The 27,615-nt window shown below is 35.8% G+C and overlaps 1 protein-coding gene across 1 annotated transcript in view; it reads right to left on the bottom strand.

The window, feature by feature from the left end:
• The window catches only part of C9H8orf34 (chromosome 9 C8orf34 homolog), a 397,961-nt gene that overhangs the window by 311,677 nt on the left and 58,669 nt on the right, over positions 1–27,615 (bottom strand). The window contains 2 exon segments of the mRNA XM_045560952.1: positions 44–175; positions 4,389–4,536. Of these exon segments, the coding sequence (XP_045416908.1) occupies positions 44–175; positions 4,389–4,536 (280 nt within the window).

Here is a 27,615-nt window from a genome sequence, read left to right on the forward strand (position 1 = left end):
ACTTACATACATTGAATAGCATTTGAATAACAAACTTTCTTACATGATTTGGAGTCCGGTGATGATGGAGAAATATTAGACACAGCAAGGTCACTTTTTGATTTTTTAGGCTTCTTTGCATTTAATTGCCAAGGTTTATCATAGCTTCTGAAATCCCTTCTGGTTCCTTTAGGTTCTGTTAAAACAAAATATATATAAAAACTCAATAAAGTGATTCCAAGATTGACTAAAAACCAAATCCATGATGTCATTACATATATTTGGCAAAAACTATAGGTCACCTCATCTCAAAAATTATATACACATGCAAAAGTATTCCTTGTTTAATTTCACCTGTAAATTAGGGTTTTGAATCTGATATGAATCAGTTTGTATATGAGTAAAATTATATCATGTAAAACTGTGAAATTATTTGAAAGGCTTTTTAAGGCATGGATTCCCATCACTTAAAATAACATTCTATGAATGACTGTCATATAAAGCATTGTATTTGTATTCTGTTGTAAATAAAAACAATCACACATTTAAGTAAATTTCACTCACTTGATGCTACCTTATCCATTATTGCACATAAAATCATTGATATTCACCTAAATCAATTTCTCTTCTATTCAAGAAAGATTAATTCAATTTAACAAACTTTATTGCAGTTCCCTTTCAAAGGTAATCAATGTCATACTAATTCCCAAATTAAAGGATCTTTCCAAGAGTTTATCCCTCTTGACTTCTTTTTCAAGCATTTCATGGGTTTATGCAGATAAATATTTGTGGAGTTTTACTTTCCTTTATTTAAGGATATTACATTCTCCTCATCCCCACATTATCTGTCTGACTACTCTTTCTCCATCTCATTCATTCCTTACTCATCTTCTATCTCTCTCATTTATGTGGCATTCGTTAGGGTTTCTTTCTGCCTTCTTGTCTTAATTCACCAATTTTAAAACCATCTTAGCTTTATGGATGACTCATAAGCCACCTCTTTGGCCACCCACTTACAAATGCCAAATAGACATCGCTACACATTACATAGAGTTACACAGTTTTAATAGCAGCTATGAATTCACCTCTCCAAAATTTTGAAAAGAATCCAAATAGTTCCAAGCTATATGGAGAGGAGACAAAAAGGAATCCACCAACACAATTTATTGACAAACCTAGAACTAGATACAACATTTCTCATTTAAGTTTAAATAGAAAAATATCATCTTAAGAAAAATGTAATATAAAAAACAAGAATACAGCATTCAAGATGCAGCAGAAATAATAGTTTTAAAAATAATTATAATGATAAAAACCACAAAATGTTGCAACATGGCTGTTTTGTTTTTTCAACAAAAATAAAGAAAAATGAATTCTAGGAAACAAAAAGAAATTAGAGAGAAGATAGGCTAACCACCCTATGATTAAAAATGTAACTGCACACAGAAATAAAAAAAAAGTAGATAAGGAAGTACTGACAGGAAACTAAAATGTAATACCAGCATTTAAATTTGTGTTCAAAGCCAGAAAGAAAACTGATACTGTAGAAAATTGAGCTGGTGACACGGAGAACCCACTTCACATAATAAACCTCCAGAGAAATGAGTCAATAAAGTAAGAAAGCAAAATACAATGTCTTACTCCACAATATTAAATGACAGACTTTTGAAGAGTAAATGTTATACCCCAAGTTGCTAGATACATTTAAAGGCAATAAGAGGACATCTTCAGATATTTGCAGAAAGTATGATACCCAAGTACTTTGAATATTAAGACATTCTCCAGCTAATAAGAAGATGCACCAACACAAATAACTCATGGTCAAGATTTAAACTGGTATTGTTTACTACAACCCACATTATCACCTCTTAAGTTATATTTACATTTAAGAATAGTCTATGCCCTTCTCCTTCCTGCCATACTTTTCCTTCATCACCTGGAATCATTCTACCTCAAATATCTTGATCTCAAATAATGACAATCTCTCAGCACAGTTTGTATCCTTCTGCATCCCTCATAGTTTCACTGCATTGACCTCCTAAAGATTTTGAACGCTCTGATTGGCTTTCTATGTCTAAATCTCTTCCTGCACTTGCTCACTACCTCTCAGACCAGATCTTGTGCTTGAACACCTGCATAGTTTGCTCACAACTGTCCTCCACAGCTTTATAGAACTGTTCTCCCACCCTCCACTCTTGCTGTAGTAGCACAATGACAATTCTCAATCAGTCCCTCAAACTGTTTTCTCTCTCCCTACCTGGAACTTCTGGGTGCTGCTAGAGAAAAATCACAATCTTGTTGTGCTTTCCATGATTAATTAATAATAATAAATTCATGTCTTCAACTTCAGTTAGGACCTGAAACTGCTTGACAATCTTTCTTATTTTCCTTTGCCAACTCTTTTCCTTTCTCTTGATGACTTTTCATAACTGGTGCCACTCACTTCAATCTCCCTTATCTGACTCCCAACCCTCTTGTCTTCAACAAATACCTTCATTTCTTACTATGCAGACAAAATTTAGGGCATCCAGAATCATCTCACACTTGCCTTCACCCAGTCCATTCCATACTCTATCTATAAATTTGACCACATCTCCCTCTATTCTTTCACTGTCATGATTATCTGTATAACATTAAAAGCCACATCTGGGACTCCCAACTTGACCCACACCTAGAGCTTTCGACTCACATCCAATTCCCTGCTGTAATTATCTACTAAGATGCCCCACAAGAAACTAAAATTCACCAGTAGGAACTCTACTAGAACTGATGGAATGACATGATAATTCTTAATCAGTATCTCTGTCCCCTGATGTTACTCCATTATCAACTCCCCTTGAGTGCAGACAGGACCTTGGACTTGGTTTGAACAGAATATGGCAAAGGTGATGATATTTCAAGGTAATGATTAGATTCTATTGTATAAGACTCCATCTTAGCACACCTGGATAAGAGAAGCTCTTGCTGACTTTAAAGAAGTGAACTGTCATGATGTGAGAGAGTCAGGTGGCAAGGAACTCTGGGCTCTGGGTTGCATCTAGGAGCTGAGAGTAGCCCTTGGCTGAAAGCCACATAGCTAAAAGAAATTAATCTACCAATTACTCAAATGAGCTTGAAAGCAGATTTCTAGTCTAGCCTTTAGATAATAATGCAACCCGGCCAACATCTTGATTTTGCAGCCTTGTGAGACTAAACAGAAGACTCAGCTAAGCCAAGCACAGACTTCTGACACATGACCACTGAGATACTGAATGTGTACTAATTTAAAATGCAAAGTTTAATATAATAGTCTCTCCAGCTACTATGGTTCATAAAATATGGTTTCACATGAGCTTCAGTGGGCTCATCTGATCTCTTTCATGTGGCAGGTGCCATCTTAGCACCTACAAACCAAAGCCCATGCCTATATACCCACCCTAATCTAAACCCAATAAAGTGAGGCCAAGAAAAACTGAGTGCCCTTTTTTGTATGCCAAAAGCTCATATTCTAGTTTCCTATATAATAAGAATAACTTCTGTATGGATAAGTGGTACCAGAAATATCCACATTCCTTGGGGGATATCCTGCCTTTACCTACTTTAATGTGGCCTTGTGACATGGTCTCAAGAAGGCACTCATAGAAGAATACATCCAAAGAGGACCTAAATCCTTTCATGGAATCCCACAGAGCATGAAGAGGAGGAAAGAAGTGATGATGTCATCCCAGGAAAGCATTTGGGGTCCATTCAGTCAGATTCCCATGGGCAACAGGCAAGGAGTTGGTTAACCAAGCAATGGGCACAAGGGGATTTGGTTTTGAAAGTAAATGCCAAAACCACAGACCAATGTGTAGAAGAAAAAAGCTGGACACACGTTTTATAGGCAAAGATAGAATTAAAATCTACCCAATTATCTCACCATAATGTGTTTAGTGGGCAGATGAGGGTATTACAGACTTGGAAGGCTGGTTCCCCAACATAAAGAATGAATGAATTTTCCAGTTGAACTCACTACACATAAAATTAGGGCTGGGAGAAATAGAGAATAATCATTAGTTTGGGCAAGAAGAAAAATAACTTTGTAGAAATCTACTGTTTATCATTCTATACAGATGAGCTATAAGCATTTAATTCAAATTCTTCATAAAAAGAAAAGAAAAAAGTTTAGAATAATTAGTTTAAATGCCTACAGAATTAAATCTTTCTATGCAAATCTGAATCTTATTTATATTAAAATGGAATACACTGATTCTTATATTTTGAATCATAATATATTACAATATATTCAAATTCAACTGGATAAAGTTACAGATGAATACATGAAACCCTAGGTAGCTATCCATCTACATTTATCTTATAATCAAAAAGACTTTTGAAATTTTTACATTAAATATACCCAAAACTAACTGCAAAATATATTTTTTATTTACCTGATATTTCACTTTCTGCCCAGAGAGCTGCAGATCCAGACAAAGTCCTTTGAAGCTGTCCACGGCTTCCTTGTTTAGACTGAAGATGATCAATGAGAAACGGGATTGGCTGGTCGGGTGTCTCAGTTATTAACTTGGTCATTAATTCCTGAAGGCAGAATAGAGCACACATTTATATCTAATAACAGCAACCATAATAGAAAACACTTACTTAGCACTTATTATTGCCAGGAACTGCTCCAACTGCTTTATATACAGTAGCTAACTTAATCCCCATAACAATCTTTTCAGGCAAGTACAATTTATTGTCCTCATTTTGAGGAAACATAAGTGTAGAGAAGTGAATTCTCTACATTACACAGCTAATATATGGCAAAATCAAGAGATATTTATTTATATTTATTTTTATTATCATACTTAGCCAATAATATACTAAAAATTTAATCTAAATTCTTTTTAAAATTATAGTCTAAGAATTTTAAACTTCAGATTACTATGTTGAGAGATGCTATTATAAACTAAACTTTTGCTAAACTTCATCATATACTTTATATACCAATGTCATTTTTCCTTCTTAACAATATATAAATATTCCAAAATGAAGAAAATTTTGTTGGAATGAAAGAAGTAAGTAACAAGTTACAAACTCATAGAAACCAAAAACTGTCTTAGATTCCAAGCAATACAGAATTTTATTTTTACGAAAAGCCCTGATGAGTCATTTTCTCTTTCTCTCTCTTTCTTTCTCTCCTCCCTTTCTCCCTTTCTTCCTTTTGAGTTAAGCAAAGGTGAGTTCTCTACCTGCAAAGCAGGATGTTCCATCTTGGAGGCTCTAAAGATTCCTTAAATTGGGCAGAAATCTGCCCAAGGGAAATCTATACATTGTTTTTTCAAGTCAGGAACAGCAAAGAGCAATCTCCATTTTGCAGTCAATTAGAATCCCCAGATTGTCTGAATATGAACATCTTTCAAACTGTGGATTTCATTTTGCACTGTGTAATTGGGTTTGTGAACTTACGTGCACCATTTTACATTCTTATCACTCATGTTTCATGTTGTTGGTTTTAGCCTAGAATTCTAGTCTGTCCACTGTCATTTTAAGCTAAGTTTCTGTGAGAGGCAGTGGTTCTAGTGATCAGGCCTGAAAAATCAGATTTTAGGAGTGCTAAAGAAAGCATTACTGAAAATTCCCCAGCCCATCTCGTTTTGCAGATGATAGTCTATTTCCTCTGCCTTGCATGCTTTTCTCTTGCACGTTCAGGTGGCTGACTAGTCATCACTCAGCCACTAACAGTACCTTCCCAGAGAAGCTTGCCCTAAACAATCTTCATACGTCTTTATCGCTTTATTATTTTATTTCTTTCACAGCATTTAGAACTCTCCAGAAGCATTTTGTTTAATATTTGCTCACCTGTTTGTTGTGTGTCCCTCCTCCCCACCACTACAGTACTAGGAGCAAGGACTTGCCTGGTTTGTTGATCTCTACTGCACCCCTAGAGTCTAGAACTCCACCTAGCTCATAGTGTTGAATAAATGTTTACTGAATGAATGAATGAATGAGTACATGCCTGGCTTATTGACACAGGTAAATATTACTAATTAGAGTCCCTTACTGTACCAATAAATAACAACTAAAGCATTTTTTCAGCCCAGCAAAAGCTGTCTCTGGGATATTTCTTTCTATTTCTAAGTCTAGGAACACACAGATTTATCTGAGCAGAGGCTAAATGGATTTTGTAGATGACAAGATCCCAAGTTGATCTTAAAGACATGGATAAAATAATTCAGAGTATCTCAAAAATGTGCAGATTTAACATAGAGTTGGAATGAAAAAGAGCAAAGGAATTTTATAATAAATATAATTGATGCAAAATATCATCAGACAAATGTAATATTTTTTATATTCTGAAAAACAGGTAAGCAAAGAACAAGTTGGCACAGGTCTTATTTATTTCTGCTATTTAAATTCTCAATTATTACAGCTATAATTAAAGAGGCCATTTCTCTGTTGTAAAGGTAATTGTAAAGCAATGCAGGGTTCATTTAAACCCCAGTTACACATCCATGGAATGCAATTTAAAACATTTTGGATTTTGCTTCTATAGAAAATATGTACTATATTTTATTTGAACTAATTATATATTACAAATGATTCCAGGAAATGGAAAGAAAAATAAATAGAAAAACCAACTAAATTACTATTGCCACAATGCTACAGTACTCCGATAAAGCAACATTAGGTCAGGTAATAGGGCTTTAAAGCCACAGTACTTTCTATCCTGACACTTCCGAAGATCTCATTTTTTTTTTTTTTAATTTTTACCTTTCAAAGTAGATGAAAAATGTCTGGGTGTATTTTTTTTTTTAAATAAACTGAAGTGTTTCTACATTTTCTTTCGAAGATGGATTACATAGTCATAAACCAAGTAATCACTACTAAATTTTTAAAATACTATCATTGTAGCAACTAGTTTTGGATACACTTACATTCCACTAATGAATATATGAGATTAAAGACAAAGGACATATTCAGTCATAAGCAAAATGAAAATGGTTGATGTTTGCAAAAGTGTATGTTGAATATCTAGGTTGGGCAAGAGTCTATTTTTAAATGATTATATTTACAAGAGGAAGTATTCTGCCTCTCACTTAATCCATGTATCCAGTGGCATTAGGACTTGAATGATTTTGAGGACTTGAACTTGACAGACATCCCTTTACCAGACATAAAAATTTAAATCCTTAGATTTGCCAGGATGCTCCTGGCAATATAATGATTGATTTCTTTCCACCAGTAGGATTTAAAGACACAGAGATAGAAGTGAGGGGCTGATAGATTTGAGGAGATGAGAACAGAGTTGTGCAGCTAGAATGCCAAGTAGCGCTAGAAAGTGGATTGCAGAAAGTTTCACAGGAATCATTCACCATAAGGAAAAAGTCATCTAAAGCATCATGGCAGTTTCAGGTATGGAGGCTGAACACCTCTAGGGAACAGTGCTCCCAGGGAAGGACAGGAAGCTCATCTTCAATTCTTACCATCCATGCAAGAGTTGTGACATGAAATTCCCTGGGAGGCTTTGACTGTGGGTATATATAAATTAAAACAACAAAAAAGTGGTAATAGCACTCCTACCCTGAAAAACAAACATTTGTAGATATTTTAGGCTAAAGAATTACGGATTGATTAAAATACAGGGATTGATTTTAATATGAGCCTGTGAGCACTCACAGGCTAGCTAAACCTGGGGTCTTCAAGTTCAAACAAAATGTATTAGCAGCTGTCATCAACAGAAGATTTAATTCATACTTACTAATTATTAACATAAACTAAATGCAATGGAAGATACAGGAAACAGTAGTGATCAAATACCCAGGCTTTGAAACCAAATAGACACTATTTTGAATCACTCATTTTCTACTCACTAGCTTTAACATTCAATACTCCATCTACTAAATGTGCATAAGAATAATACCTACATCATAGGGTTGCCATGGCAATTAAATAATGATTGCAAAGCATCCATAAAGTGCTTGAGATGTATGCAGCCTACTGTGATGGATTGCCTAACGCCTTCTTCTAAGGCTGGGACTATTTCCCTTCACATCACGTGGGTTAGAGTTTCCAAAGGAGAGGAATTTGTAGGAGACTTGGAAAGCAGAGAGATGCGCATGAAATTATTCTCCAGAGTTGATTGCAGGCAGATGTGAGAACAGATGAGAGATTCACAGCAGCTTCCCAGCAAGGCTATGGAAATCTCCACTGCACACTGGGATAGCTGTGAGAGCTCCACAAAGACAGTGAAGAATTGCAGCAGCTTCCGGGCAAGCATTTGAGAACCACCTGCTTCTGAGCTTCAGGATGATATATTCAGGGTCACCACCTCTGACCTCTGCAGACAGCCCCCGAAGCTTCAGCAGCATTTCTCTGGCCTCTGCTCCCCAGCCTTCTAACTCTCTATCATGTAAACTCATTTTTATCAAACTCTATTATGATGCAGACTAGCTTCTGTTTGCTTGACTTAACCTTTAATGATATATCCTAAAAAAGTGTTAGCTAATATTTTCAGTTTTACTATCATTTTAGACATTTATATGTTTATATGATATACTGCATATATTTATATCATATATGCATGTTTATTATTACTACTATTATTACCATTTTTAATCAATATACATTTGTGACATTGTATATGCATAATACATATTTTTATTGGCTTCATTTTTACTGATTATAAAACTAATAAATGTTCTCTTCATGTAGTTTATTGTCAACTACAATCTTTAAACTCATGATATACTATACATGGAGACAGCCTCCTACACTGATATCTGTTTCCTTTGTTGTTAATTATAATTTTGTTACTGGTATCAATTCAAATATATTTATTTTAAAATGTATATGAAGGAAAAATCTTTTTAAAAATTTTTGAAAAGCAACCTAGAGAACATAAATCATGAAGTAATTATTGAGTGAAAATTTGTGTTTTGCAACATGTAAGGACTACTGGAATTCAGGGCTTTAATGACCAGTAACAAATAACCTTGTGCTACTATTAATATATAGAAAATTGACAAGATTAATGAGCTGGAGAATGAATACTAACTAATAATGATGCTGGTCTCAAAATACATTTTAATTTCAATGTCCACTAGATAAAAGAAAAGCCATGAGTAAGTTGTTAGCTCATCACAGAGTTTATCCATTATTAAACCTAAAATGAGTAATCAGGTAATGGTAGAAATTATTAATAAAATATCCATTTCATTTGATAGAAGCTATAGAATCCCCTGATTAAAAAACAAACAAAAAAGTAGATGGGTACATACAAACACCAAATTGCACATAATATTACTCCTGGTGTTTACCCATCCGTGGACGGAGCCTCTAAGGTTTCACTGACTCCAGGTTAAGAACTCTTGCTCTGGGTACCACAGCACATAGGCAGCATGGCATTCTGCCTAAAAATTTGTGACTCAGGACTGACTTACTTTTTGCTTCATTTTTCTGAGAGACAAGTAATGTTTGTATCCTTTTAACCTCAGGAGAAAGTTATCAGGAAACAAAATTAAAACTATATCCAAAATCTCAGGAATTTCTCATTATATGGCCTTTTTTGTTAAATCAATATATACGCAGGGCCCTGTACTCTATTAATAATGGTGGTGGTATCAGTCAAGTATATTTTTTACACAGCACCTATAATTATCTTAAATATTAAAGCATATGGTACATTATCATCTGTAGAATGTTATTTTAATTTGCAACCAGCATTAAGATCTGATAACTGAATTAATTCATTCTAAATCTATATCTGTTTCAATTTTCTGTTTTTAATTAGGTCTCTATTAAAAATTTGCATTTGAGATCATAACCTTCCAAATATCTACCCTCACCACAACCACCCAACTGTATAAATAAATGAAAGAATATCCACTTTTATTCAGTTAGCTACAAAAACATCTTTTATTCTGAAACAGCCCCATTTTAAATTGATGTCACCATTCCCAACAGAGAAAATCCTACTTGGTTTCCATCAGCACCCATAACCCATGCTTGCCTTTCTCTCATTCCATTTTTCTCAACAGCAGTAGAATGGGGAGGATTCAGATCCAGAGATCTCAGACTGTCCTCTGATAGTTCAACCTTCCTCCTTCTCAGAACTACACCCAATCCTGCCCTAAACTTGCTTTTTTCTCATTCCCAGTCAAAACAGTGATTGCACTTGGGAGCCTGAACTCAACAGGAAAGAAAGCAATGTGAAAAGTAATTATTTAAGATATCAGTCAATTATTGAGTCTGAGAGGTGCAAGCATCAAGTATTTTACACAGATTTAATCATTTGCTATACATTAAAGAATTACATATAAGATGCACAGCCCAGCCAACATTTATGCACTTTTACAAAGGTGTTTGCTAAATGGTGTTTGTTAACTCCTTGCTTATTCCAGGTCACCTGGCCCTCACAACAACCCATTAATGCAAACAGTCATGGCCATACATCCCCCCACAACTATTAATATTTAGGTCATTAAATATGAAATATCTGACTTTGAATCAAAAGTAGTTTATTATATCTCAAACAAGAAAACAATTAATCAAAGTATGTGCCTAAACTATTGACACAGTTTTGTCATCTTAACGGTAACTTGTTTATGCCAGCAGCAAAGAAGCCTGGAGAACAAGTGGTGATGAAATCACAAAAGGAGTTTTCCACAGCTTGTTGGATACTTTTCCTTGCACGAGGTGGTCCAAAGCCTGGAAGAAGTGGTAGTTAGTTGGTGCAAGGTCTGGTGAAGATGACGGATGACAGAGAGTTTCCAAATCCAGTTGCTGTAGCTTGAGCAGAGTTGTTTGTGCAACATGTGGTCGAGCATTGTCTTGCAAGAGGATTGTCCTGTCTCTGTTGACCAATCTCAGCTGCTTAATCACAAGCATCCTCATCCTTTTGTCTGATTGATTGCAGTAGACATCCTCTGTAATTGATTGGCCAGGTTTCATGAAGCTGTAGTGGATAATACCAGCACTGGACCACCAAAAAGACACCATTAGCTTTGTTTGATGAATATTCGGTTTTGGACTGTGTTTAGGCATTTCATCTTTCTCCAACCATTGTGCTGAACACTTGTGATTGTCAAAAAGAATCTATTTTTCATCACACATAACAATACGGTGTAGAAATGGTTCACCTTTATGTCGTGACAGCAAAGAAAGGCAAGCTTTGAGATGATTTCTCTTCAGAGGCTCGTTTAATTCTCACAGAACCCATCTATCCAGTTTCTTTACCTTGCTGATTTGTTTCAAATGGTCCAATATTGTTGGAATAGTGACGTCAAACCTTGCTGCTAATTCACATGTAGGCTGACATGGATTCGTTTCCACTACACCTTTCAGCTCATCATTATCCACTTTGGTCTCAGGTCGCCCATGTGGCTCATTTTCAAGATTAAAATCACCAGAACGCAACTTCTCAAACCATCAACACACGGTGCATTCATTAGCCACATCCTTCCCAAACACTTCATTAACATTTCGAGCTGTCTGGGCAGCACTGGTTCCACGAAAGAACTCATACAAGAAAATAACATGAACTTTTGACTTATCCATGGTTTCACAAAAATTGCTCTAAAAAAAATGTGAAAGATAATCATAAGTCAAAACATATGTTTGCAAGACTGAAGATGTACCTTCACAATAAACATAAAACAAGAACTGTCAAAGCAAAATGTCAGAGACATCAACTGTCAAACTTAGTACTTATGGAAACTGGACATCTCATACTTAATAATCTTAATACATACACCTAGGGAATGAGACTATTTGCATCCTGATTTGTAAGTCTCTTGGCCCTTTTTAAATATGACTTAATATTAAATTAGGTTTATGATACTCATTTGTAATAAACAAGAAAAGACATAATTAGTCTTGTATACTATGGAATAAAACCCAGAGATAAAGATAAGGAAAATAAAATAATTGCTTTATAATAAAGATTAAGGCTAATTAAAATAACACAACTAAAAATTAACCATTTCAAATTTTAAAGCTGAATCACAGACATTGAATTCTCTTCACTTTTAATAATATAGGCAAACAATATATCTAACCAGCAGAACTATAATAACAAATGATGCAAAATTTGTGTGATCCTACTAACCTTTCCTCTAATACAGAGATGTATTCTCAGATTAAATGACTGACTACTTAGTATGCACTTTTAAACAGTCTTCATATAAAAATACAAGCTTGCAGTTAAATTTCCAGGCAAATATCAAGGTCCCCAGTGAGAAGTATTAGCATATAATGTGCAAATACTTTCAGTTAGGGAGTTATATTGTTCAATATAATAGTTTACCAAAGTAACTTATTTAGGGTTAGGTAGTACTTTCTATAGTCTTACTTGAAAATATCTCTGTAGGAGTACAATAGAGGTGCTACTTAGTATTAATAGAAATAGAAAAGTAGTTCAAAACTCAAAAAAATTAAATAAATCCACAATGCAAGTAGCAGATTTATGTAGAAGTTTCCATACAAAGGAAGACGTCCTTCAGCTGAGTAAAAATTACTTTATTTTAGCCTTTTTTCTTTTCTTTTCTTTTTTTTTTTTTGAGACAGTCTCCTTCTGTCACCTAAGCTAGAGTGCATGGCATCATCATGGCTCACTGCAACCTCAAACTCCTGGGTTCAAGCGATTCTCTTAGCTCACCCTCCCAAGTAGCTGTGATTACAGGTATGTGCCCCAATGCCCGGATAATTTTTCTATTTTTGTAGAGATGGGGTTTCATTCTTGCTCAGGCTTGTCTTGAACTCCTGGCCTCAAGCAATCCTGCTGCCTTGGCCTCTCAGAGTGCTAGGATTACAAGGCGTGAGCCACCACACCCAGTTTATTTTAGACTTTTAACATTTATAAAGAATGTGTATCTAAAAAGAGGTGCTCAGCATAGTAGGATAATGACAAAATTCCATAGTGCATACCCAGTACTTCCTTTTGGAATAGATGATATAAGGAAAAGATACATGCATTTCTGTCTCTATGGCAAGTAAACTTAAAATTGGTGATGGATACATCGGACCATTACAGTTGAACAATACTACACAGTAAGTCTTTACTGTGATTCTATACACCCTAAAAGAGCATTTGAAACGACAGTGTGGTTTAAAAGGAAGATACAAATCCTGGTGCTAGACTATCCCGGCTCTATCACTCACTGGCCATATGAATTCACACTAGTCACTTATTTCTCTGAGCCTTAGTTTTCCTATCCCTAAAGTAGGTAGGACAATATCTCCCTTCTCAGTGTGTTGTCAGGATGAGAATATGTATACAACATACCACACAGAGTATGTGGACTGTATTTCCAGCAATGTGACTTCCCATTTAGTTGCCTGTAAGAAAAGAATGTGCAGGGTAGAGAGCTTGCCTGTGTTGATCCCTCCAGATGTTATATTTCTCAAAATAAGTAAACAATTTGTCAAGTTGGCTTATAATTCATTCCACAAGAGACTAGTCAGCTCCAGGCAGTTACAAGATCAAATTTTTAGAACTACTTAGCTGGAAATATTAATTCCCTTCCCCACTTGCAATGACTATTTTGATCTCCTAAAGTTAGTCACTCTCTAGACAGTTATGCTAGTCAACTTTTTTGCTTTTTATTATACATTTACCACCTAAGAACCCCTTTGAGGCATTTTCCAACACCAAAAAATAATTCACTGATTCTCTGGACACCAACTCCATGTCCAACAATTCAACTCAATTCTGACACTAGGTACCCAGAATTAGAATCATACTCCACACATTAAAAGACTCGGTCCCACAAAATTGCCCCCATTTCATATGCCACTCAAAAGTCCCAGGCCACCTATACTTCTGACCAATTGACTATAAACAAGCAGTTTCCAAGATCTCCTCCTTAGTTTTGATAATTTACTAGAACAGCTCACAGTACTCCAGAAAGCACTTCACTTCCTATTACTGGTTTATTATAAAGAATACAAGGGAGAAGCCACATGAAGAGATACATAGGGTAAGGTCTGGAAGGGTCCCAAGTGCAGGAGCTCTGTCTCTGTGGAGTTGGGGTGTGCCACCTTCCCAGCACGTAAATGTGTTCCTCAACATAGAAGCTCTCTGAACCCATCATTTAAGGGTTTTTTGTAGAGGTTTCATTACATAGGAATGATTGATTAAATCATTGACCATTGATGATTAACTCAGTCTTTGGCCTCTCTCCCTTGCCTGGAGGATGTAGCAGTGAGGCTGAAAGCTCCAAGCTTCTAATCAAGGCCATCAATCTGAAGTTATCTAGGGGCCTGACAAGTCACCTCATTAGAACAAAAGAAGTTCCTATCACCCTTATCACTGAGGAAATTCCAAGGGTTTTAGGAGCTCTATGCCAGGAACTGGGGACAAAGACTAAATATCTTTCCATGATACCATACCTCTGAGCACTATAGTTCCCCTTTGCCTGTTGGAGAAGTTAAAATAAACAGGCACATGTAGTATCCATTATTTAAATCTTGCTTGTTTTGCTCATCTTTATATTTGTGAGATTTATCCATGTTATTGCATATATTGCAATAAATTTACATTCACATATGCAATACAGGGGTAATTCTGCCCATTCTTATATATTTATAGTAATATTGTGGTTTTACTTGCATTTCTCTAATGGCTAATGATACTGAACATCTCCTGATGTGTTTATTTGCCATATGTATATCTTCAGTGAAATATCTATACTTATATTTTGCCCATTTTCAAATGGGATCATTTGGTTTTTTGCTAAGTTTTGAGACTTCATTATGCATTATAGATACTACTGCTCTGTTGGATATGTGATTTGAAAATATTTTCTCCCATTTTGTAGTTTCACTTTTCACCCTCTTAAGATTTTTCACAGAGCCAAAGTTTTTAATTTTGATGAGGTCCGATTTACCATTTTTTCCTTTATTAGCCATACTTTTGGTGTCATAGGCAAGAGCTCTTCAGTAAGTCCTAGGTCCTGAAGATTTTCTTCCAAGTTTTCTTTTAAATTTGTATAGTTTTATGTTTTACATTAATGTCAATGACACATTTTGAGTTAATTTTTGTATAAGGTGCAAGGTTTAAGATCAAGGTTCAATTTTTTCCTATGAATGTTCTTTATTCAGTACTATTTGTTGAAAAGACGGTCCTTCCTTCATTGAATTACTTTTTCACCTTTGCCAAAAAGTAATTGGCGTATTTGTTGTGTATCTATTTCTGGGTTATTTATTTTTTGTTCCATTGATTGTGTGTCTATCCTGCCACCAGCACCACCACATCTTGATTTCTGTAGTTACATCTTACGTTTTAAAATCAGGAAGAGTGATTTCTCCCACTTTTTTTTTTTTCAAAACTGTTTTGGCTATTCTAGGCCCCTTTCATATAAATTATAGAATAAGTTTGATTATGTCTACAAAAAAACCTTGCTGAAATTATTATAGGAATGCTTTAAACATACATATCTATTTACGGAGATGCTAAGTGCTTTAGCCAGCATTTTGTACTTTTCATCAGAGAGATCTGGTACATGATTTTTGTTTTTTTAGTTTCATATCAAAGTATTTTGTTTTCTTTGGAGTAATTGTAAGTAATATCATATTTTTTTCTGGTTTTCACTTGTTCTTTTCAGTATATAGAAATGTAATTGATTTTATGTATTCACCATGTATCCTACACCCTTACTGAACTCAATTATTAGTTTTAGGAGTTTCTTGGGATCACATGTACATAGACAATCATGTCATCTGCAGATAGAAACAATTTTATTTCTCCCATTCCAATCTGTGTGCCTTTTATTTCTTTTTATTGCCTTCCTACAGTGGCTAAAATTTCCATCACTATTTGAATAGCAATGGTTATAATGGACATCCTTGCCTAGACCCCAATCTTAGAGGGAAAACATTCAGTCTTTCAGCATTAAGTATGTTAGTTGTAGGATTTTTGTAGATGCAAGGAAGTTCCCCTATTCTTAAGGTACTGATAGTTTTTTATCATGAATGGCTGCTGAGTATTGTAAAATAATTTTTTTGCATCAGTTAATATATGATATGACTTTTCCTCCTTAGCCTGCTGATATGCTGAATTATATTAAACAATTGTCAAATATTGAACCAGATTTACATGTCTAAAATAAACCTCACTCAGCCATGGTATATGATTCTTTTAATACATTGTTGGATATGATTTGCCAAAATTTTTTTTGATGACTTCTTCATCTAAGTTCATAAGAGATACTGGTCTATATTTCTCTTTTTTTTGTACTGTTTTTGCTGGTTTTGATGTCATGATAATACTGGCCTCAAAAAATGAATTGGGGAATGTACCCATTTCTTCTACTTTCTAGGAAAGATAAAACTGGTGTTAATTTGATAAAAGTTCTCCATGAAACCATCTGGGCCTGAAGATTTAATTTTCAGGAAGTTTTTCATTGCAAATTCAGTTTCTTGATTAGTTATAGGCCAATTCAGATTATCTATTTCATTTTGGTTGAGTTTTGGTAATTGGTTTTTTCAAAGAATTGGTCCATTTCTTCCAAGTTGTCAGATTCATAAGCATAAAGTTGATCTTAGTATTCCCTTCTTATCCTTTCAACAGCTGCAGGATTCGGTGTACTATCTCCAGTTGCATTCTTGCTATTGATTATTTGTATCTCCTCTCTATTTACCTTTGTCAATCCTTCCAGAGGTTTATCGATTTCACTGATTATTTTTTCTAAGATCCAACTTTTTGTTTCTCTAATTTTCTCTATATTTTTTTCAATTTCACTGACTTCTGCTTTATCTTTATTCTGTCTTGCCTTCTGCTTGCTTTGGACTTACTTTGTTCTTCTACTTCCAGGTTCTTAAGGTGGAATTTACATTATTGATTTGAGATTTTTCCTCTTTTCTAATGTGAATTTTCCTCTCAGCGCTGCTTTAGATGCATCCCACAAATTTTGATATGTTGTATTTTTGTTTTCATTCAATTTTAAATATTTTATTTCCTTTGGGACTTCCTTTTTGACCCATTTAAAAGCATAATGATGTTTTGTCCAAGTGTTTTGAGATTTTCCTGTCATTTTCCATTATTGATATCTAGTTTTATTCCACTATGGTCCAAACATATTCTGTATAATTCCAATATTTTAACTTTGTTAACGTTCGTTTTATGACCCAGTAAAGTCTATCCTACCAAATGTTCCATGCGCACTTGAAAAGAATGTGTTCTGCTGATATTGGGTGGAATGTTCTATAAATTTCAGTTAGATTTGGTTCTTTTTTATAGCCTGTATTTTTTAGCTAAGATTTTCTATTTTTCATTTGTTTCAAGAAAATTTTTAATTGATTGTTTAACCATTTTTTATGACAGCTGCTTTAAAATCCTTGTCTGATAATTTCAACATCTGATTCTTCTTGATATTGGCTTTAGTTGATTGGTCTTTTCTCTTTCAAATTGTGGTTTTCCTGGTTTTTGGCGTCACAAGTGATTTTTTTTAAAATAGCCAGTGTGGTTAATATGTTAGAATACTCTTCATCCTATTTAACAATATCCTAGCATTTATTTAGTAGGCAGTTGCCCTGTTTAGGTTCAGCACATAGGTTCTGGCCTACTTTTGTGGGCTTTAGTTCCAATGACATCTTTGTTCTTAGTGCCTTTGCAATGCTGTTCTGGTCTGCTTCATTCTTCTAGTACTGCTGGAACTTCCACTCACTAGCTGATGTAGGAATCATCAGAACGTAAAGTTCATACCTGAGCCAACTCATATCAGTAAAAGACCCGGGGCAGAAGGGAAGCAAGAAGCCTCTGACCCTTGGTCTTCTTATACCATTTCATGGAGGGTAGGTAGATACAGGGCTTTGCTTCTGCTACTACTGCGGGTGAAAGACTGCCTGCAGGTGCTCTGATTTGTGGAGCCAGGGTTTGTTCAGCCTCAGGCTTTGCTGCTGCCACTGTGGGACCATCACAACACCCACCAGTTCCCTGATTGTGTAGCAGGGCTCGAATATCCTAGGACTTTGATGATGCTGTTGCTGACAGATCAAATTGCCCACATGTGCTCTGGTTGTATAGTGGGAGTTGGGGTTCACCACTAGGTTTCTGTTGGAGTCTTCTGGACTTTCAGCCAAAGAGAGCAAGCTTTAGTTCTTGTTGTTTTTGTTTTGTTTTGTTTCTTTTATCTTTGCCTATTCGTGGCTCTAGCCTGCAAGCCAATTTGGCTCCAAGTTTGAGGTATATGGGTTATAAAAAGAAAACTCAGGGAATTCATCACATTGCTATTCTTCCTAGCCAGTCTACTTTCTTCTTCCTAGATTTCAGAGTCCTTTATCATTGTCTGTTGAATAATGCCCAAGGTCTTTAGTTGTATTCAGAAGGGAGGAGTAAGTGAGTCTACACCATCTTGTTCCAGAACTTGAAGCATAGTTTGTCATTTTTTTTAATTTGCAGTTGCTCTATGATATGTTTACATGTGGAATTTAAAAAAAATTGTCTGTACTTGTGGCTCATTAGGCTTTTTAATCTATAGATTGATGACTTTCACAATTTTGGAAAATCCTCAGCTATTATCTCTTCAAATAGTTATTCTGTCCACCTCTCTCTATCTTCTACTCCTGGAACCCCAATTAAATTATGCATTAAACTTCCTCACTGCATCAACTTGGCTTCTATTTTTATTCTTTTTCACCCATAATTTTGTTTCTATGTGCTTCATTCTGAATATTTTCTTCTGACCTATTATTCAGTTTCCAAATTTTGTCTTCAGCTATGTTTACTAAGACTATATTTTTATTTCTTCATTTCTGCTTATGTATTTTTTAGTGGTAGATTTTTATATAGAAATTCTCTGTAGAAATTTTAATATTGCCTTTTATCTCCTTGAACACAGTAAGCCTAATTACTTTAATGTCTGTGTCTGATAATTCTGACATCTCTAGACTCTCCTTGTTGAATTCTATTGTCTGTTATTTCTACTGGCTCCTCATGATGCTGTGCCTGGTTATTTTTTTATTATGTGTGACATGTTGCATTTGATCATTTGTTTTTAGGAATGATTGGAGGCCTAGGCGAGTATTACCTTCCCCTAGAAAGTAGGAAGAGGTACCTGGTACCTGCGGACACTAACAATCCACAATCACTTGGAATAAATTTCAAGAATTAGATTTTTGTGGAATTCTGAATGATTCAAATCTGGGATGCAGTCTTTGTGAGAATTAGTTTACTGTACCTTTATTGCTAAGGTGAAGTTCTTCTGGGTCCAGTTCCAAAGTGACAGGGGTCTGTTTGTGTCCTGACTCCTGCAGTTCCCAGGTCCCTGTCTCCAACTGTTGTCCCTTCCCTGTGAGGCTGTAAAAAGTACTATTATGACTCTCAATGGCCTCTTGAGAAAGGGTCTGTCCTCTCAGGGAAAAAGTAGCTCCCAATGCAATGCTCACTATCCTGAATTTCCATCTTCTCCTAGATCTCAGCCCAGTCATCCTTAACTAATCTATTAGCTCTTTGAAGCTCTCAAACAGATAGTTTCTGTATTTTGACCAGATTATCCCAGCTTTTCTTAGTGACATGCTTGGTCCAAATTATTCAGTCCACCATTAATAAATTCAGCATTATTTATGAAAATGTGTTCAAGAACAATATATGTTCTTATTCCCTCCTCTCATTTCCATAAAAGTAACATATTTATATATATATATGTATAATTTATTCATTTAATAACATACCCTTTAGATATTTTTATATAGTACCTAGAATGAAAACCAACTGTATAATATTCCACTGGGTGATTGTACAACATTTGTTTAATTAATTTCTCATTGATGGACACTAAAGTTAAGTTCAATCTTCTGCTAGTACAAATTGCAAGACATATGGTATATTTTGTACATGAGCTAATATATGTGTAGAATAAATTCCCAAAAGGTTTAGAAGTTAACTTAAAATTTAATTAGAAAAGGGTATATGGGAACCCACTGTAATCTTTGTTAAATTTTTTTGAAGCCTAAAAGTGCTCTAAGAAATAAAGTCTATTAATTTTTTCTATAAAACTTTATTTTAAAATATTTTAATGAAAATATTTTGGTATCCCCAGAAGGATCTCTGGAATTACTAAATATACTAAAACTTTACATAGTAGTTTCTTTGTTTTAATGGTTCAATTCATTTTTAGGCTTTTTGGTTTTTTTTAATTTCAAAATATAAAGGGGGCACAAATGTTTTTGTGACATGGATAGCTTTTGGTTTCTTTTTTTAATTCCAAGAGGGAACAGACATATCTTTATTTTTGTTTCTAATTTTTTTAAGGACTATATAAACTATAATTTATATTGAAAAGGAAACACATATCAGTGATGACTATTTACATGACATTGGTTCCTATCTTCTCTTTTTTGCTCTCATGCACCCCTCTTGATCCTCCATTCTGCCAGCCCATCCCCTCAAGGAAGGGTGCTGATAGTCTCTAGGCTATTATGTGGAGTAGAGAGAGATAAGAATAGAAAACAGAAATTAGAAGACGGAGTGGTGGAAGTAGAACACTTGTAAGTGAAAGGGATGGTAGATGGTTCTTTAACAGCTAAAGGAGTCTTTAAATGGGCTTTGGTGACTGTTGGCTTATGAGATACCAGGCAACTTCGAATCTGATACCCACATTAATTTCTCCTCTCCAATTTGATTTTCTCTGAGAGTGCTTTCTGCTTAGGATGTGAACTTTAATTCTACAAAGCTAAGAAGTCTCACAAAAGGGCCAGATAATTGGAAACTGTTGAGTTGGCTATTAAGTTTAAAGCTATTTGTTTGTATACTCCTTTGTTTTCTTTCTTTTTTTTAATTTCAGGATATTATAAGAGTACAAACATTTTGGTTATTTTACGTCTGCCTCACCCAAGCGAGGATTAGAGTCATACCCTTTCCCCTCTACAATGCTCACTGCATCCATTAGTTGTGAGTTTACCCCCCACCAACCCCCTAATCCCTGGAGAATATTACTACCGTGTGAACACCATAGTGTTGATCAGTCAGTGCCAATTTGATGGCGAGTACATGTGGAGACTATTCTTCCGATCTTGTGATACCTCACTTTGGATAATGGGCTCAGGCTTTATCCAGGAATATATAAGAGGTGCTAGATCACTGTTGTTTCTTATAATTGAGTAATATTCCATTGTATACATATACCAAATTTTAATAATCCACTCATGAATCAACAGACATTTGGGTTGTGTCCACATCCTTGCAATAGTGAATTGTGCTGCCATAAACATTCAGGTGCAGGTGTCTTTATTACAGAATGTCTTTTGCTCCTTTGGGTAGATGCCTAATAGTGCTATTGCTGGATTGGATGGTATTTCTATTTTTAGCTCTTTGAAGTATCTCCAAATTCTTTTCCACAGAGGTTGCACTAATGTGCAGTCCCACCAGCAGTGTAAGAGTGTTCCTGTCTCTCCACACCCTTGCCAGCATTTGTTGTTTTGGGATTTTTTGATAGAGGCCAATCTCACTGGGGTTAGGTGATATCTCACTGAAGTGTGTAAGTGTGCCGGTCACCTGAATTATGTTCACTATACTTGTTAGGTAGGTTTTTACCCCTCCCCTTCTCCCTCTCCCCCTTCTTAATTTCCAATGCTTTTTACTTCTCTCTGTGCCCATGTGTGCCCATCAATTAGTTCCAAATTATTAGAGAGTACATGTGGTGCTTTTTTTTTCCTTTCTTGAGATACTTCACTTAGGATAATGGTTTCCAGTTCCATCCAAATTGCTGCAAACGACATTAATTCATTTCTTTTTATGGCTGAGTAGTATTCCATGGTATTACTATATACATATATACCACATTTTGTTAATCCACTCATGAATTGATGGGCACTTAGGTTGATTCCACATCTTTGCTATTGTGAATTGTGCTGTAACAAACATTTGAGTACAGGTGTCTTTCTGATAAAATTTCTTTTCCTTTGGGTAGATACTCAGTAGGGGAATTGCTGGATTGAACAGTAGGTCTGCTTTGAGAAATCTCCATACTGTTTTCCATAGAGGTTGTACTAATTTGCAGTTCCATCAGCCAGTGTATAAGCATTCCTTTCTCTCTGCATCCACATCAGCATCTATTGTTTTTGGACTTTTTAATAAAAGCCATTCTGACAGAGGTAAATTGATAACTTACTGTGGTTTTAATGTACATTTCCCTGATGATTAGTGACATTGAGCATTTTTTCATATGTTTATCTTTTCAAAGAACCAACTTTTTGTTTCATTGATCCTTTATATTGTTTTTTGTTTTCCATTTCACTTACTTCTGCTTTGACATTTATTATTTCTTTTCTTCTGCTGGCTTTTGGTTTGGTTTTCTCTTCCTTTACCCACTAGTTTTAACAGCAGTTGCAGAGAAGTATGAGTCATTTTTATCAAGAGACAAGCACAATCCATATGGTACCTATATCTTCCCTCATCCTTCTCTTTTCCAATGTTTTAAGATGTACTAGAATGTCTGCTCAGAAGAAATTAATGATGTAATACTTTAGGAACACAACAAAGAGGAAAATTTATTAATAATTGTTTTAGAAATTGATGTTAAATATACAATACAGACAATAGGCATAATATTTCAAAATATTAATCCATACATTTATTCAATAAATATTTACTGAGCCAGTCTCTGTTCCAGGCACTTGGAATATGGAAGGGAACAAAACAGGTAAAAATCCCTGTTATCAGGGAGTTTATATTCTAGCTGTAGGGAGATAATATTAATAAATAAAATAAACATGCAAATTATAGAACATATTGGTAAATAATGAGTATGATGGAGACAAATAAACAAGGAAGGGGGTCAGATGCTGCCAGGGTGGGGATTGTTTAACAATTTTACTCAGAAAATGTTGTAAATTAATTAGTTTTTAACCAGATGGGAGCTGTTTAAATATTACTTGCAAAGTTGACATTTTCCTTCCTATTAAGAATCCCAGGTCTATAAAATACCACCCTCCCATCACACGGCTCAGGTAAGAGAATGAAGAAAGCAAAACATTAATCTACAAGGCACAGTCCTGAGTGCCTTCCAAATGATTTCTTTTCATGCTCACCACAACAATCTCTAAGGTATTTATTCTTTTGCTCATATTAGAATTTTAGAATAAGGAAATTGGGATATATAAACTTTAAGTGGCTTTCCCAATATCATAACATTGCCAAGTTCATCCCATAAGATTGAAAAAAAAAAAAGAAGTCTGCTTGAATATAATCTGGGCACCCTCTATACATAACAGCACAGAGAGGCCATCTGGGGCAGATTTGGTGGCTGCTTGACAGCATTTGCTGAAGAACAACTCCCCTTACTATCACTGGAAAGAGGACAGAGGAAGCCATGCATTTGATGAACACTCTTCATAAAGTACAACCTAGAGAGATGGAGAATTTTCTGTAATTCATATTTAACATGTATGATCAAGTCAAATCTCTAGTTTAGGCCAAAATGGGAATGTATTTGCCTACAGATTCCAGGGTAGGTTGAATGACCAATTTACACAAACAGGAGTGATGATGCTGGGTTTCAGAAACAACTGGAAGCAAGCATTTGAACCCCATCTGTCTTTATCTCTGCATACACTGTCTCTTTCTTTGTACTGGGCTTTTGCCACATGCTGGACAACGTGATTCCTGGCAGCTTCTGAACCAGCCATTCTCCAGGACTGCAGTGTTGCATGGCCACACGTGGCTAAACTGCTTAGCTCCCACGTCTCTGGTCAACAGACAGAAATGAACTTTGACTCTCTAGTCTCAAATTTTAAAATTCCCAGGGAGATGACACAGTGGGCATATTGATCAGGTGCCCAGCTGGAGCTATCCACTGTAGCTCAAGCAGTGAGGCCATGAGAGACATCACAGCTTCTCAATAGCCATATGAATGCTGGAAATTAGAGCTTATTAGAAAAGGGGATAGCAAACAAATGGCATCACAGATGCTGACTACATATAGCTTCAAAGAAGGGAACATCACAGTAGGACCCATATGGAATAAAAAAATAGCTTTGAGAAATGCAAATCAAAATTACATCTTACCCCAGTTGAAATGGCTTTTATCAAAAAGACAGGCAATAACAAATGCTGGCAAGGATGTGGAGAAAGGAGAACCCTCGTATGCTGTTGGTGGGAATGTGAGTTAGTGCAGCCACCATGGAGAGCAGTATGAAGGTTCCTCAAAATACTAAAACTAGAACTACCATAAGACCCAGCAATTCCACTGCTAGGAATATATCCAAAGGAGCGGAACTCACTGTATTGAAAAGATATCTGCAGTCCCATGTTTACTGCCGTGCTATTCACAATAGCCAAGATTTGGAATCAACCTAAGTGTTCATCAACAGATGAATGGATAAAAAAATTGTGGTATGTATACACAATAGAATATTATTCAGCCAGAAAAAAAGAATGAAATCTTGTCATTTGCCAACAACACAGAGGGACCTGAAGAACATTATGTTAAGTGAAATAAGCCAAGAACAGAAAGACAAATCTTGTATGTCCTCACTCATATGTGGAAACTAAATATTAAAACAATTTATTTCATAAAGACAGAAAGTAGAATGATGGTTACCAGAGGCTGGGGAGGGTAGCAGGGATGGGGGGATAAAGTAGGGATAGTTAACGGGTGCAAAAATATAGTTAGATAATTAGATAAAATGAACAACATTTGATAGCACAACACAGTAACTATAGTCAACAATAAGTTATGTTATACTTTAAAATAACTAAAAGAGTATAATTCAAATGTCCCTAACACAAAGAAATGATAAATGCTTGAGATGATGGATACCCCAATTACCCTGATTTGATTAATACACATTGTATGCCTGTGCCAAAACATCACATGTACCCTATAAATATATACAGTACATTTAAAATATATTTATATATATATACACACACACACATATATATATATATAACACACACACGTACCCAAGCAGAGTTAGTTTGGCATAATAAGCATTTGAATAACATTACAAATACAGTTCTAGACAACATTCATCCCACTGTATGAAATTGTGTGTTTTACCAGTGCAGCTCTCTGTGGAGTTCTTGAGGTCAGGAAATATGTCTTAGACATCTTTGTTTCCCAAGATCAAAGAACAGTTCCTGGCACAATTGGTAAATGAAAGAATGAATAAATTATGTCAATAAACTGACTAAAAACCTTCTGTAGCTACATATTACCTGCAAAAAACAAAACAAAACATTTTTCCTGTTATGACATTCAAAACTGTTTAAAAACTGTTCCCAATCTGCAGTTTCATTTCTTATGATAATATGCTCTAGACTGTACCAATAGCAAAGGTTCCCTTGATACATTCACTTTCATACCAGAATAAACAAGATTGACATGGTCCAGAGTTTAGGGACCTTATATTCTTGGGCTAAAACAGAAAATAAACAAATAAAGAAATCAATAAATATACATTCTGGAAAGCTCTATGGGGGGAAAAAAGGAAGAGTAATATGTTAGAGAAAAATGGGGGTGGAATATATTACATAGTATGATCAAGAAAGCCACTCTGAGGAGGTGATATTTAATCTGAGGGTAAAACTAGAACCAGACATTCAAAATGCTAGCATTCCAGACACAGAGAATAGTAAATACAAAAACTCCAGGGCATTGAAGAGCCTGGTACATTCTAAGGGGCTGTTAAAATGCTCAGAGGTATGGAACAGCACATGAACCGAAGAGCTAGGCAGATGTCAGACCTTGCAGAGGTAAGGCATAGCGTCCAATTATTAACCTTAAATGACATGCAAAGCCAATGAATGGCCTTAAGGAAGGGAGTGATGTTGATCTGTCCTTTCAAGATATGCACAGGCCACTAAGTAAAGGTCAAGAGAGGAGACAAGAACTGTTCAGAGACTACTAAACTATAGTGGTGGTATAGGTGAGGGTGGAAAGCAGTGGTCTGACTTTACATAAATTTCAAAAGTAGACTGACCTGGGGAGAGAGTGAATAAAAGAAGCCTAAAGAATGACACCGCCTAGGTGTCAGGCTTAAACGACCAGGCTGAAGTTGGTGCTATTCACTCTGGTATGGAGCAATGAGCAGGATGGGATAGCAAGAGCTCCAACTCGGGCATGATAAAAGGAGCTGTAAAGTAACCAGATAGAGGAGAGATACAGTGCCCACAGTCATTTTTAAATTAATGTGCGTTAATACTTCCTTTAGGATAAGAGATTTTATGGATTTATTCAACAGATATTTATTGAACATCCACTATAAATCAGGCACTGTGTGTTGCAGATACTCCATAAACAAACAGGAAGATACCCTTGCTGTGCAGTTGGTGGTGTCGGTCTGTGGATTTTCTCTTCAATTGCTTCAATTATGTCAGTAAAGTAGGAAACAAGGTCAACAACAGAAACAGAGGCTGGGAGGTGAGGACTGAGGGTTTTGAGAAAAGAGAAACCAATGTGAAATGGTGACTCAGGAGTGTACAAAAGCAACTGGACTAAGAATTTGATGATCACCTGGCCACTTGAGATTTGTGGTCACAATTTTAAAGCAAGACAAGTCAGGGTAGTGTAGTATGTGTAAGGCTGGTGGCAGGCACCCCTCCCTTCTCTAATGAAAAAAGAAGAAGCCCCTTCTATTCCTCAATTCCCGCCCCAAAACTGAAACAAAGAAATTCCTTACTCCTCGAGCCGACATCTCCTGGCCGAGGAAACTCCCATCCCCCAGCCCTAAAAACATATATAAACCCACTCAGACTTCTGTGCCATGTGCCTTCTCTGGTCCACTCGTGGGACCGTAAAGCTCGCCCAGGTCCCTCTCTTGGGACCCGTTACCCCACCCAGGAGCACTCCAATAAAGCCTCTTGACTTATCCCTTTCAACTCTGCTAGTCTTTCTTTCTCTGGCGCTGGCCAATCCAAAAACCTTACAATATGTTTCCTCCCAACCAGGTTTAGCTGCACAGGCATAGAAATGGAAGAGACAGAAATTTGTATTTAGGCGGGGTTATGGTTTAGCTGACTGAGTGGGACGAACTAGGAGAGGGGTGAGGAACATGAGAGTACTTGCCAGGAAGCAGTTATAATGACTGGCCACTGACCTCAGGATTCCAGCTGGGTAGGAAGCAGAGTGAAGACCTTAAGGGGGAAAGGAACAAGGAAAAACTGGTAGGCTCAATGGATGCGATGGTCAGGTAGGGTCACAGAACAGGTTAGGGTGGGATACTAGAGGCAGAGAGCTAGAAAGTCAGGAGAAGATGGTCAGGGAGAAGAATGCTTGAAAGTATGACTCCGGAGAGCACAGTTATTGGTAACAGCAACAGGAGTGGCTGAGGCAGGAAATAAGATGAAAATCACTGGACAAGGGGAGTTCAATTTTGGAAAGATCATCAATTTAACACATGTAGACGAAAATTGCCAAGGATGAATATAGGTGTGGTATTGGAGAGGGTGGCAATGATTAGGAATTAAAGCTACTGAGGAATATAGGAGAAAGACCCGAGGGTCTGTAGACAAAAGTAACAACGAGGGCCAGTGGATGGTATAATCTGATGACATGGTATTCACAGATAGGTCTATTTTTAAATATCTCTTAAATCTAGCAAGTCTAAAACATTTAAATAATCTTTCCTCTATATTACAGACATTTTCTCAGCTAGGACAAACTACACTACTACTATTAAAATCAAAAATTACAAGATATTACATTAATATTTAAATTTGTATATCCATTTTCAAAT

The sequence above is a fragment of the Lemur catta genome, chromosome 9, assembly GCF_020740605.2.
Source record: "Lemur catta isolate mLemCat1 chromosome 9, mLemCat1.pri, whole genome shotgun sequence".
NCBI classification, from domain to species: domain Eukaryota; kingdom Metazoa; phylum Chordata; class Mammalia; order Primates; family Lemuridae; genus Lemur; species Lemur catta.